This window comes from Rosa chinensis, chromosome 1 (assembly GCF_002994745.2).
Source record: "Rosa chinensis cultivar Old Blush chromosome 1, RchiOBHm-V2, whole genome shotgun sequence".
NCBI classification, from domain to species: domain Eukaryota; kingdom Viridiplantae; phylum Streptophyta; class Magnoliopsida; order Rosales; family Rosaceae; genus Rosa; species Rosa chinensis.
In genome coordinates, this window is record NC_037088.1 from 62,645,454 (window position 1) to 62,658,791 (window position 13,338).

A 13,338-nucleotide genomic window follows, 5' to 3' on the forward strand; every position below is an offset into this window, starting at 1 on the left:
CATTTTAACATCATGTCCTTTTTTGTCATTTTCTAAATTCATAGCACTTTTATATTAAAGTTTACCAAACACTTAAACACTGCTTTTATACTCACAGCACTCTTAAAAGCACAGTTTACCAAACACCCAACTACTTAATTTCACAGCTGATTATTCTCACAGCACAGCTAAAGCCGATTTTAAATTAATCACCTCGGGGCCAAACTAGCCCTTAGACTCTTGATAATAGATTTTTGATACAGAAGAAGACAAAAAACTCTTGGGGTTTTCCGTTTGACCTTGGGTTGACGGTACGGTTGGACCTGCTCGGCCTGGCCTTCAACTAATGTTTTACTGGGCTATAATATTGGATTACAGTTGGCCTCTTTCTTTATGACTCATTTGGTATCCAGAATCACCCATCTTCTTCTTTTGGTTTTGGGCCAGCCCAAACCTCCTGAGCCCAGATTGACTATTTCCCAAAAAGCCCAACCTCGCAAACCCGTGACGTATAAATAGTCGTCGTCGTCATCGATGTTCTTCTCCATTCAATCTCCCAGTTCACAAATCGACACGACGACACCGAAAGCCTAACCAGACCTCGATTGAGCTCGAATCCAAGATATGGGAAATTCTTGCTGCTTCGTATGCGCGTGCGTCGACCAAGCCAGCATCGGCGTGATCGAGAAGTGGGGCCGGTTCCAGCGGCTGGCCGAACCCGGGTTCCACCTCCTCAACCCCTGCGCCGGTCAATGGGTCGCCGGAATCCTCTCCACCAGAATCCAATCCCTCGACGTCAAAATCGAGACCAAAACCAAGGTCCTCTTCTTCTTTAGTACCAAGCTTTTTGTATTTTACTATCTTGTGTTTATGAAATATGAAAGATTAGGGTTTTGATTTTGGAGTGGTTGAATGTGTGGATTGTTGAATTAGGGTTTGTGGAAATTTGGCAGGATAATGTGTTTGTGCACTTGGTGTGCTGCATTCAGTACCGGGTGGTGAAGCAGAATGCCGATGATGCTTTTTACGAGCTGCAAAACCCGAGAGAGCAGATTCAGGCCTATGTGTTTGATGGTACTGACATTTCTTGCCTTTTTTTTTTCTTTTAGGTTTTGGTTTTGGTTTTTGGGTTGTGATTTTGTTAAGGAGTAATGGGGTTTTGGTTGCTATTTTTTTTTTTGTAGTGGTTAGAGCTCTGGTGCCGAGAATGACGTTGGATGAAGTCTTTGAACAGAAGGGTGAGGTTGCTAAATCTGTGTTGGAGGAACTCGAGAAGGTAATTCAATGCTTGTGTTTTCTGACTTGCTTCTTTAGGTTTCTTGAATGTGAGTTAAGGCTCTAAGTGCGATGAATGGCAATATATATGAGATTATGAGATGAAATCATTACTGTACTCCACAAATTGTGTGATATATGATTGAGATTACCTTATTATCACAATGCTCTGAATGAGTAGTAAGTTTGAATTAGGGTATCATTGCTGCTTCTTACCTGGTTGTTTTAGAATTCAGAGGATATTAATCCATGTGTTATCTTCTATCTGAATTGGAGCATTACAAATGTGATGTGGTCTCTAGTGTTTATAACATCATATGCTGAACTTGTTGGTCAGGTTATGAAGGAATATGGATACAGCATTGAGCATATGTTGATGGTTGACATCATACCAGATGCCTCTGTCCGCAAGGCAATGAATGAGATCAATGCAGGTAATTGTCTTAATCTTTTCTTCTATTTGTAATGTGACACAAGATGCAAACAAGCTTTTTCTAGATAGACAAGATTATAATATGGAATGTAGTGAGGTCTCAGGTCTTTTTCTAATGAGATAAAGTAATCACCCTAACTTACTCAAAAAGTTATTTCAATGAAAATCACAATCTCCCTTTCTTCTGATAAGACTCATAAGAGGCTGCCAAAGAACAGCAACTAGCTGTTATGCTCTCTATTATGGAAAACAATTTGCTGTGGTTTGTGTATTTTTCTTTTTCCCTATGTGTTCTATTCTGTGACTCCATGAGCGTATAATACCAAGTCATTCTGACAATTATGTGTGTGGCTCAATACTCAGATAGTTCTATTAAACTTTTTCTTATACTTGGTCAGTTATGTATCTTTCTTTTTCCTGTGTGGTTTCTAGAAGTGTATAATGCCTAGGCATCTGACAAGTGATTCTTGATGACATGTTTGGCTTATAATTTTTTATATGGTGTTATACTAGTATGTTATACTAATTATTGCATTCCAGTATATGTTCCAATTTCCAAAGTTTGTCATTATAGAATAATAGAAACTCTCTGCCTTCCATGGTCAGCTCCACATGTCAAATTTCTCATTCAATGGTTTGGTGGCATTTATAAATGTTACTGTCTAGGAGTCTAGCCTGTATGCTTAGGCGTCTTTTTATTTTGTCACTAAAAAATAAACATTTGTACCAGCTCAAAGGCTTCAGCTTGCTAATGTATACAAAGGGGAGGCTGAGAAGGTGCTTCAGGTCAAAAGGGCAGAAGCTGATGCTGAGGCTAAGTACCTTGGAGGAGTTGGTGTCGCCAGGCAAAGGCAGGCAATCACAGATGGCTTGAGGGAGAACATCTTGAACTTCTCAGGCAAGGTGGAAGGCACATCATCAAAGGAGGTGATGGATCTTATCATGGTCACACAGTACTTTGATACAATCAAGGACCTGGGGAACTCGTCAAAGAACACCACAGTCTTCATACCTCATGGTCCTGGCCACATCAGAGATATCAGTGATCAGATACGCAGTGGGCTTATGGAAGCGTCCAGTGCCAAACTCAATGTTGACTAAATATGGCCATGCCCTTTGTGTAAAGTTACCATCTAAATACCTTTTCAGCTAAACTCAAAGCCACACAGATATGTTAGGGTCTTCATTATGGCAGTCCATTTGTCTAAAATCAAGTTTTGACCAAGGATGCTGATTAGGATCTGTTCTCAATTGCATTTCTTCTGTGATGAGCATGGTGCGTGCTTGCTTACACCATGTGAATGATGCTTTGCAGTCTCATTATATAGAGCTGTAAATAATGTTGGTTTTTTTTTTTTTATCGGAATTTCTTGTTTACATGGTTAGCTTGCTTCAGATAGTAAATTCTCATTATATTATTTATATAGAGCTGTAAATAAAGTTGGTTTTTTTATTTTTTTATTTTTTTATCGGAATTTCTTGGTTACATGGTTAGCTTGCTTCAGATAGTAAATTCTCATTATATTATTTATATAGAGCTGTAAATAAAGTTGGTTTTTTTTTTTTTATCGGAATTTCTTGGTCACATGGTTAGCTTGCTTCAGATAGTAAATGGTTTGCAGGGGTGGTTATTGGACTGGCCCAAGTAGGATTCTTGGGTCTAAATTGTATTCATGGCCCTCTGATGCAGAGGCATATGTGTAGTTTGCCAGGATTAGTCGGTGAATCGCACAATTATCTTTTGCTAATCTTTAATTTGGCATTGAATATGATGAAGCACAAAAATGAAGGATGGAAATCATGGAATTGTGTTAGACAAATGGGTTGCATTCTAGAATTACCAATGTCTAGTCTAAGAGTATAGACCTCTAATAAGTAGATAAAATATTCTTGATCCCAAACATAGAGCTCTCGATTGGGTTTTAGCTCCGTTAAGCAAGCAAAAGTAAGCCTAACCAACGGTAATAATTACATACTAACTCTACCACAAAGCTACATCACATCCTCTTTTATAAAGTCCCAGCACTAACGTGGACAAATGGAAATTTGGTTTGCCCCAAAATGAAAACTGTAGTACAATAATACGTTTTAGGTGGCCAACTATGACCCGTACAAAAAAGTGTAATCATAAAATGGATGGAGGAATATTAATTATTGGAGGAGGGAGGTATGTAATGTTTTGGTAATGATCATAAATCATGACTATTGGTATTAGATGAGAGATTTGATGGGGTGCACACCACTAATTTTGTTTGTGGTATTTTACTCGAGGACAAGAATTATAATGAGGACAGTTGATGCCGATGAAAATAGGCGTTTAGGGTTGATCATGGAGAAAACGGCCAAATGAACTAGTTACAATAGGAAACTACCAATGCGATGATCACAGAAACAGTAGCGTTTCAAATTACTATCTAGAGGAGGTGTTTAAATGCTAGGTACCGTGTCTATCAAATTTTTCAAAAATTCAAGATCTTAGATAGGCTACTATAAAGACTGACTTTTGAAGCTTCAAGCTTGCAAATCACCATTAATAAGTCTATAGTTACTGTTAGTTAGACTGGAGAAAGTAGGTGCCCCAGTCATTAAACTCAAAACTCAAGGACCCCCAAATTTAGGTGCAAGAGAGATTGAAGAGCTCAGTGGTTAGATAAGAATCGAGAATGAAATTGATTAGGGTACGATCATTGTAATAATAAGCCATCATACATATTGTTGAAGTTCATGTGATTCAAATCATAGAGAGACACTGTATAATACAAAGCACAAACACGGTTTGGGATATATATAATCCCTCCACGAGCCATCATCAATAGCCAATTTAACCTTAACTTTTACCCAAGCCATGTGCAAAAACTTGAACATTTCAATACTCCAAAAGACTCTACTTGGATTAAAAAAATCATGTACCTCAGCATAGAATCTATATTCAATGATCACTATAATATTGTTACGAACAGTTCACTTTTCTGTGTGAACTTTCTCAATTATTGATGAACATAACGAAATCTGGAAAGAAAAATTCATGTTTCTCCTAAATACGCAGAAGGCAAACAAGGGCCACAATAATAAATGTGTACCTATTCATTTCAATATCATATGTGATCTCACCTCACGTACATGGATATGGAGGGGGGGTCTTCAAATTCAAAAACAATCAAGAGGAGTATTAAGTGGAAAGAAAAAAGAGGAGATGATATAAAGAAAGTTAATTATGGAGGAGCCTTGAAAGTGTGAAGATTCTTGTAGAAAAGAGTGTTGTCCTATACTACTAATCATTATATCTACTTTCCCTTTAACAAAAACATGAGTGGAGTGAACAATGAATCCATACTATACAAGTGAAAAAGAGCTTTCTCTTCTAGTTGGTGAGCAGTCAGTATTACCTGGCCTTGCCGACAGGATCCGCTATTTTTCCACCAATATTTAGCAGCAAAAGAAAATCGAGGGTAAAGAACACAGAAATTAACGTACTCAAATAATTACACTCAGAAAGAAAGTGAAAACTTATTTCATTCAATGCCCTGTTAGTAATTTTCACAGTTTGATACTTAGCCAAACTTCCTTATTGGGTTTCTACAGCAAGAGAAAATGATCGAGGTACAGTTTGGTGCAGCATCATAAACTGCAATGGTCCTCCACAACCTGGAGTACTAGTTCCCTGTTTTAAGGTGTTAAAATTATGTCCAACCAGGGACCTCACAATGCCTTTTTGGTATACGTCCTTATCTCCTATGTCTCAACTCTTTGCTGTATCAGAATACGTATACAATTATTCCTTCTCATGATTTGGAAACATGAGTAATGAAACTCGAATGTAGCACCTGCTAGTGTCAAGACTTGCCTGAATCCAATATACAGAGTTCTGCAAAACAAGGTGGAACATGCACAGTTGCACGCACTTAAATGTTCTGTCAACATAAAGTTATTACTATAACCAGGCTCTTTCTCATCATTTAAATCAGGAATGAAATATACACTCACAGCCATTGTCAGATCCCAGCCTGCCATCGTAGAAAGAGAGATTTTGCATTAGGTTAAGTGCTATTGTAAAACATTATGCATGAACTTTCAAAAAGTTGGGAGCCAAAGTCAAAAGAGAGCTGGGGATTACTTATGTAAACAGCAAGTCAGATGAAATGTAAAAACATCACCACAAGAAGAACTACCAACCTCTTATTAAGTCAACATTAATTGCAGAAATTAGCTTGAAAATTCAGTTCAAGTTCGTTGCAAAATCCCTTTCTGTTATCTTATGCACCTCCTCATGGAGACAACCATCTTTGCTTCCATTGTGCTCAAGACTTTTTAGCAATCATGGCTGGCCTAACTGATAACCGCGCAAAACTTAAATCTTCAATGTTAGATATGTAATCTGTAACATGGCCCAGTTGGAGATTAAAAGTACAAGATTTTGAATGTTTAAATGACAATTTATCAGAGATGATGGAAATGAGCTAAGTTAAAAATTCAAAACATATCACTAAATGCACGTAGAAAGAAAAACAAAAACACAGAAAGAGACATACAGTGAGAGAGATAGAGAGGAGAGTGATGGGAAATAAGGGCCCTTATACCTCAACTTTTTCGTTGACCATGACAAGTAAAGCACTGAGATGGACACCCACTTCTCATGGTGGGGTTCTTCAATTACATAAACTGATATGCCAACATATATGCCTAGATTAATCACTGAGGGTCTTTGGCTACAAAGATTCGCTCTCAAATTCTTACGAGGTTGACCCATGTGATCACTCTCAAGCCTGGTTTGCCATCCACCCAACCGATTCAAGCAACCCTAGTCTGCAGCAGAAAGGAAGTTTCAAAGATTTCAAAATGCCACTTTTGTGTCCTTTAGCAATTTGTTTTCTCAATTAAGCACAGCAGGCTCTACACTACATACAGAATGCCACTTGATCCCAAACATAAAGATATGCTATATATGTCCATAATCGGTCATTACAGATGTTCTGTGATTTGGTGTAAACTATATTCAGCAAAAGTCCTGAACCTTTGTAGCATAGCTATACATATCAGGATCAAGGTTAGAGAAAATAAAAATAGAATGCTTTGAACTTTTACAAGCTAAAAAGGATTAGGTTTGACAACTCAAATTGTGAAACTTAATCAATAAACTTACACAAGTTTAGACTTGTGAAAATAAAATAATAAATTGGTTTTACCATACTGAGGAAGAAATTAGCTTATATGGAGAAAGAGGCCATGCAATTATGCAAGTACTATTCCGAAAACATTTGTTATCTCTATATGGTTGCGTGTCTACGCTTGAAAGTTGTCTAATTCTGAGACTTGGGACACTGGAAATGGCACTACCAGCATATCAAATTGTTCGACATGATACTTAACACATTACCATAGAAGCCATCATTGACCTATCTTTATCTTTCTCACAATCTAACTCTACCTGATCAGGCAGGCCAATCAAGAGAGAATTTGACTGCATTCTAGCAGAACGAGCACATATACAAGACCCTATGCAGTATGCACATATACAAGAAGTGGCACATTGCCTTCACATTTGCGTAAAAGTACAGAGGTATCCATGAAAGTTTCATGGTGACCACTTCATGATAGCTCCATGATAGATACTGTTCAACATGATACTTTACACATTAGCATAGAAATCATCATTCTCACTTGCAATCTAACTCTACCTGATCAGGCAGGCCAATCAAGAGAGAATTTGACTGCATTCTAGCAGAATGAGCACATATACAACACCCTATGCAGTATGCACATTTACATGAAGTGGCACATTGCCTTCACATTTGGTAAAAGTACAGAGGTATCCATGAAAGTTTCATGGTGACCACTTCATGATAGCTCCTTGATAGCTACTGTTCAACATGATACTTCACATATTAGCATAGAAATCATGATTCACATGCAATCTAACTCTACTCGATCAGGCAGGCCAATCAAGAGACAATTTGACTGCATTAAGCACATATACAACACCCTACGCACATATAAAAGTGCCACATTGCCTTCACATTTGTGTAAAAGTACAGCAAACTAAAAGAGGTATCCATGAAAGCTCCATGGTGACCACTTCTACACTCCATTGCCAAGTTAAACAATGTATATCATACTCAAAAAAGAGATTTGAGGAGCAGGAAAGGCTGGATACAATGGGAGACAAGTGGCCAAATTGGTTTCTATACTCTTCAATTGATTCAGAAAGTTATTCATATCGTAACTACAATCCACATTAATACTGCAGTATATGCGATCACTTTAACTATGGTGCTGCCATTTCAATTTTCTAATTAAGTTCCAGACACTTATCTCCGTTTATGTATCGGAGAAACCATCATATATGCATATCACTTCCTGTTTGTGTTCATGTATTTAGTTGGGCATCTTGCAACATTGTCTTAATACTGATATTAATCTCAACAAATTGATGCACAAATAGTCAAGAACACTTGAAAAGTTCAATCTTTATATCAAAGACTATTAACAATCACATGTTTTGTCAGAAACCTCATCTAATACTGTAAATACAATTATCTAAAATAATATAAGCAGGATTAACATTTCATAATTACTATCAAACCAACAGAGCAAAAATATAACTAGTATCGGTCATTATCAAAATATCAAGTCTCCAACAACAACAAAATGTCCGACAAAGCACATATCCTAAACATTTTCCCAATTATCTTTCTTAACTGAGGATTAAAGATAGGTTTGGATTTTGATGAAATGCTCTAACGTATAATTCTATCCTGGACCACTGGTATGATTATAAAGAAGAAAGGACTCTTCTCAGAAAATCCACAATCATGTTTTGCCAAGAGATCGACTATTTCAGTAGAATCATGAAGATATGCAAGTTCCAGTAATACAATGTCTGAAATTCCTTCACATTATCCTTTCCTCCAAGCAATAATCACGCAAAATTTTTAACTAGATCTGAAGTATAAATAGTAGAAAAAAGAAAGATGAAAGAATTCAATAAGCCCTACAATTACAGAATCCTAGAGGAGTAAAAAAGAAAAACATTACACTGTGGGTGCATCGGAAAGGACCTCATTCAGCATGTCCTCATCAACACTCGCAGTCGCAAACAGCTCTGCTTCCCTTTCTTCGTCGTTAGAAAGATCCCTTCTTTCAAGCTTCGCATGAGCTGCAATGAATATCATCTTCTCTGCCCTTTCCAGGCCTATCCTTGAGTGCCTATGTACACAAATCCATTTCATGAAAGACCAATTACACTTGAATCCAAATGAGGTTGCATGGAGGAAGATAAGTCTCACTGCAACCTTCCCCAGTATGTTTAACTTGCTTAGACAAGTTTCCCACACAAGTCTACTGCTCTGCGGGTTTGCAATTTTCATTTTTCCAGTAACAGGATCTTGCTGTTTAACTTGAACTGCCTGAGCATAAAGTGGGTCCATTCCTTCTGTCCTCCATTTCATGAGTTCCATTAGTGCAACATGCGCTTCTTCCCTGGATACCAATCTGGTAATGAGCTTATCTACATCCTTCTCCTGCTCATGCGTCAAGCACTTGAATGGTGGAAGGTACTTTCCACTAGCATCCTTCATCAGGTATTGTGGATCAAGTATGAATGCAGCCGACCATGCTGGGTGGTAATTCTTTGCGAAGCGTTTTTCAACTATTTTCTCAACAGGTCCTTCATCAATGTTAAACTTGGCACACCAATCCTTTACTTTTGTTCGCAACTCTTCCCAAAGAGGCAGGCATTGCCCAATTAATGGCCTCTCAGCTTCAATCTCCTGAGCCATCCCTCTTATCAGCTTCATAAGTGAATAAACTGCCTCTAGTTCATTCCAGAATCCTTCACTTTGAATCAGCGCTGCAACTTCCCTAGCACTTGGATCCTCCACACATGCCACCTTATAGCAATCATCCAAGACAACCATTTGGAGTATGCGGGAACAGGTCAACATATCCTCCAGCATTGCATAAACAGGCGCATAGTTTTTTGAATTATCGCATTTGGAAGAAGAAACTTGGAGCAGCCCACCATAGCCAAGCTCCTGCATCTTGTACTTCTGAAAAATCCGCCTAACCTCGGTGGTGGTATTTACAAAATTTGCAACCTTCACGCAATTATCAGTAACAACCATACACAACTTATGCTCTTTGTTAAAATCCTTGATCAAAGAAACAAACCCCTGTAGCTGACAGGAAACATTCACCATCCAATGATTCTGACTCTCCAAGTTCCTCAATGCCTTGGCTTTATACTTGTCAGCAACAACCCCCACGCAACGCTGCACAGCATTCCCACACACGCCACTAACCGCATCCCACATTACCTCCTCAGCATATTTCGACGAAACTGACCCTCCAGTAAACACAGCCTTCTGAAAAACACTGCTCCCATTCGGGAGATTAACCATAAACTTAACCATACTCTCCTCCCCACCGCAAAAATTATTACATTCCCAACCATCTGAAGCCACTTGAAAAAACATTGCATCCCTTATCCTAGCCTCAGACTCGGCTTTAGCCTCAGCAAACTTAGCATCAAGCCGAGCACCCGAAAGCTCACGCTGCAACACAGCAGGCAAGCCCACCTGGCCGAGAAAGGCCTTGAACTTGGGATGCTCGAGGCTCGAAAACGAGACAGACCCACAAGACTCATAGAACCACTCAGACAACAAGTCAAGTGCAGAATCAACCTGCTCCTTAGTAAGTGAAACATTAGCGGAAGAAGGCTTGGGGCTTTTAAGCTTTTTGACACTGTTTTCCAACATTGCCAAAGCACCCAAATCGTCTTTCCCACCCGACAACACCAAATGGTGGTGCTGGTGCTGACTCAACCCGACAGGATTCGGGCCCGGGCCCGGGTTCGGGTTCGGACCCTGCGAATAACCAAGCTCTCCGCCGCAAAAGCCGGGGGACGACTCAATCATAGCCAAGGAATGTACTTGAATCGAAGCAGAGGTGGGAGGAGCTTGAGAAAGAGGAGAGAGAAGAGTACCCATTTGTGAGCTTCGTTTTCTGTGATTGTGGGAAGACGGCGACGGCAGAGACGATATGGGCTGCGGCGACAGCGACGCCGACGAGTTGGGTCTCAACACGGAGGTGAAATTCGGGCACGTGCCGCGCTTGAGGTGCTCGGAGGCGGTTCTGGAGGGGTTCGAGGCCGAGAAAACGGCGTCGCAGAGAAGACACTTGAGCTTCACAGCTTTGGGGACGTTGGTGTTTGGGTTGCGAACCATCACCGGCTCCAAATGAGTCCAGTACCAAGCTCCTTTGCCCTTTATGGCCTTGGTTCGGACGGTGACCAGACCCTCGTAGCGTTTGTTCAGAGCCCGGGCGGCGAGGTCGTCGGGCGAGAGAGGTGGGTCGGATGGGTTTGAGTTCGTGGAGGCCATTGGAGACGAGGAAGAAAAAAAAAGAGTGGGAATTTGAGTGAAGAAAATGATGGGTCTTTGTTACAACGGAGTGAAACAAGTGGGTTTGGTATTGGGTTGGTGAGGTTGGTCTATCATGGTGGTGGGTTTTGGGGGACTCAGCGGGAGAATGTCGCCGCCGGCGAGGTGGGTTTTGGGTTTAAGTAGAGGTCCATGAGTTGACAAAAAAAAGATTGGAGCTTTGGAAGGGTTTAAGGGTGTGAGATTGGATTCTCTGAGTTAGGCTCAGGAGAATGTGGAAGAACAGAAATGAGGGAGGAACTGGAGACATAGATATAGTGCAGAGACTACTGCAGAGTCTGCAGGAGAGTGAGAGAGAGAGAGAGAGAGAGAGAGAATTTTATTTGACATCATCAAAACATAAAGCTTTTACCTTTTTTCTATTTCCATTAGATTATTCTTCTGACCAACTAACTTTTTTGGGCTTCTTTTTTCCCTCAAAGACTTTCTTATTCTGTGAAGATTTTTTTTTTTTTTTTTTTTTTCCTCCAACAGATTTTCGTCTTCATGTTGCATAACCAGTTGAACACTTTGAATGTTTCCTGTTGGTATTCAAATTAGAATCTGGAAATGGACACAAATCTTTAGAATTTTCTTTTTTGAGGTTATTCTTTTGCATCAGATTTTATTGTTTGACACTCGTATGTATAGATAGATTCTCCGTTTGATTCAGGAAAAAACAATATTAACTTTTATAGGAGTGGGTTACGCAAATCGTAAGTCCAGAATAAAGATAAATGCTTGTCTGCTTTCGTTAAAATGAAAAATAATATGTCTCGCGCGACATTTAGAAATAAATCTTATGAAATTAATGATCAAAAATGTTATAATATTTTTTTTTTTTAACAACAACTTTTCTCGGATACAATTCTGATTTGATCTTGTTACTTTAAAAACAAAGAATATAACATTTTAAATGTATAATTCAGATTATATGCTGCACAATTGCTTTTTTTTCTTTTCTTTTTAATGCCGATTCATACATTATGAATATCCTTTTCCATTCTATAGTTTCCGCTGCATATTTTTCCATATCTATTGAATAGATAGGTAGTTTGACAACCTTGTATCATTTTTTAAATTAAATTCCGTTTGCTATATTTTGTTCACAAACACAATGATGATTGGTGATGACACATTCACATTAACCATGAAGGTTAATGTCCTATCCTCTTACCCAAATTCACACGAATGTTTTTTAATTAGTATTGTCACGTAAAGTGTCACGATATTGTATACAGTGAACCACACAATTTTACTGAGCTATTGGGAATAAGGTAGTTGCCAGTTGGGAAGTCTTATCTTAACCATAATAGATATAATCTCAATCGAAACTTACATGTGACTGCAATTGAACAGTTACATAGTGAATAGACTCTGATATAATATATTGCATACTCCTTTTAGTTTTGTGATTGAAATTCATCTTGGAGCATGTAGAAACATGAATATAGTGTTTCACGATAATATGTAGTAAGTTTCAACTAACTTCTATATGCGTCTAGTTTATTTTATTTTATTTTTTAAAATAATGTTACTATTCCATTATTTTGCAATGCATTACAAATTTACAAGATCAAGAGCAAGTGATACATTAGACATGCCCTTAAAATTCTAGATAAATGGTTTTGAAGTTGATTTTGGCCCAAAGGGAAGATTAAAGAGGCTACTCTAATGTATGTGGATCTGGACATAATCTTGTTTGTGGTACATTATCACCTTCCTCCCTAGACTTTCACAATATATAAAATGTGAAGTTTTTTCATGTTTCACTAACAATTTGGCTAAAACTAATTATATGTGATCACTACTACATCCATTACCCATTATCCATTATCCATTATCCAATAAATGGACATGAATATAATCATTCAGAGCAAGAACCTATAATATCAGTAGAAATGGTCATATTTTACATAAAAATAGAAGGTACATGTACCACTAATGGGAAAGAAGTCAAAAAGTATATATATGATGTTTTGGGTAAGAGGATATGGCATTTTCACCTAAACCATATGGTGCTGTCTAACCTAAACCTTTACATACTTTAAGATCTAAGGTCTACTTCAAATTTTTCCTTTTCGACATGGAAATCTGTGGAACTGAAAAATGATGCGGATTAATTTGAACAAGCATTTGAATTTGATGTAATTAGTCTATCCATATGTAAATGGACCCATCAAAAAATTTCATTTTCAACGACAGAATCATATCATGGATAAAAAAGATATCACA

General features: G+C 38.3%; 2 protein-coding genes across 8 annotated transcripts; one reads left to right on the forward strand and one right to left on the reverse strand.

Moving 5' to 3' along the window:
* Positions 1 to 514: 514 nt before the first annotated feature.
* Positions 515 to 3,082, forward strand: LOC112202268 (hypersensitive-induced response protein 4). Its single transcript, XM_024343239.2, has 5 exons — positions 515 to 798; positions 933 to 1,053; positions 1,164 to 1,255; positions 1,592 to 1,688; positions 2,418 to 3,082. Exons 1-5 carry the CDS (start codon positions 604 to 606, stop codon positions 2,786 to 2,788), a joined length of 876 nt encoding a protein of 291 aa, XP_024199007.1. The 5' UTR covers positions 515 to 603; the 3' UTR covers positions 2,789 to 3,082.
* Positions 3,083 to 5,082: 2,000 nt separating this feature from the next.
* On the reverse strand, positions 5,083 to 11,452 carry LOC112202330. 7 transcript variants are annotated; one of them, XR_005804426.1, is made up of 4 exons: positions 8,720 to 11,451; positions 5,861 to 6,490; positions 5,672 to 5,691; positions 5,083 to 5,552 (listed from the first exon to the last, which is right to left on the reverse strand). XR_005804426.1 is itself a non-coding variant. In XM_024343410.2 (2 exons), exons 1-2 carry the CDS (start codon positions 11,062 to 11,064, stop codon positions 7,260 to 7,262), a joined length of 2,382 nt encoding a protein of 793 aa, XP_024199178.1. In that variant the 5' UTR covers positions 11,065 to 11,452; the 3' UTR covers positions 7,115 to 7,259. The 7 variants fall into 7 exon arrangements, 2 of the variants coding, with proteins under 2 accessions (XP_024199178.1, XP_024199293.1); XR_005804425.1 differs by having other exon boundaries at positions 5,084 to 5,691; positions 5,861 to 6,017; positions 6,265 to 6,490; XR_005804424.1 differs by having other exon boundaries at positions 5,084 to 5,691; positions 5,861 to 6,034; positions 6,265 to 6,490.
* Positions 11,453 to 13,338: the final 1,886 nt, after the last annotated feature.

Coding starts and splice junctions, on each gene's coding strand:
- LOC112202330 (XM_024343410.2), bottom strand. CDS start 11,064: ATGGCCTCCACGAACTCAAACCCATCCGACCCACCTCTCTCGCCCGAC. Junction 7,297..8,719: donor CTTTCCGATGCACCCACAGT/GTAATGTTTTTC, acceptor CATGTTGAACAG/TATCTATCATGGAGCTATCA.
- LOC112202268 (XM_024343239.2), top strand. CDS start 604: ATGGGAAATTCTTGCTGCTTCGTATGCGCGTGCGTCGACCAAGCCAGC. Junction 1,054..1,163: donor TCAGGCCTATGTGTTTGATG/GTACTGACATTT, acceptor TTTTTTTTGTAG/TGGTTAGAGCTCTGGTGCCG. Junction 1,256..1,591: donor TGTTGGAGGAACTCGAGAAG/GTAATTCAATGC, acceptor CTTGTTGGTCAG/GTTATGAAGGAATATGGATA.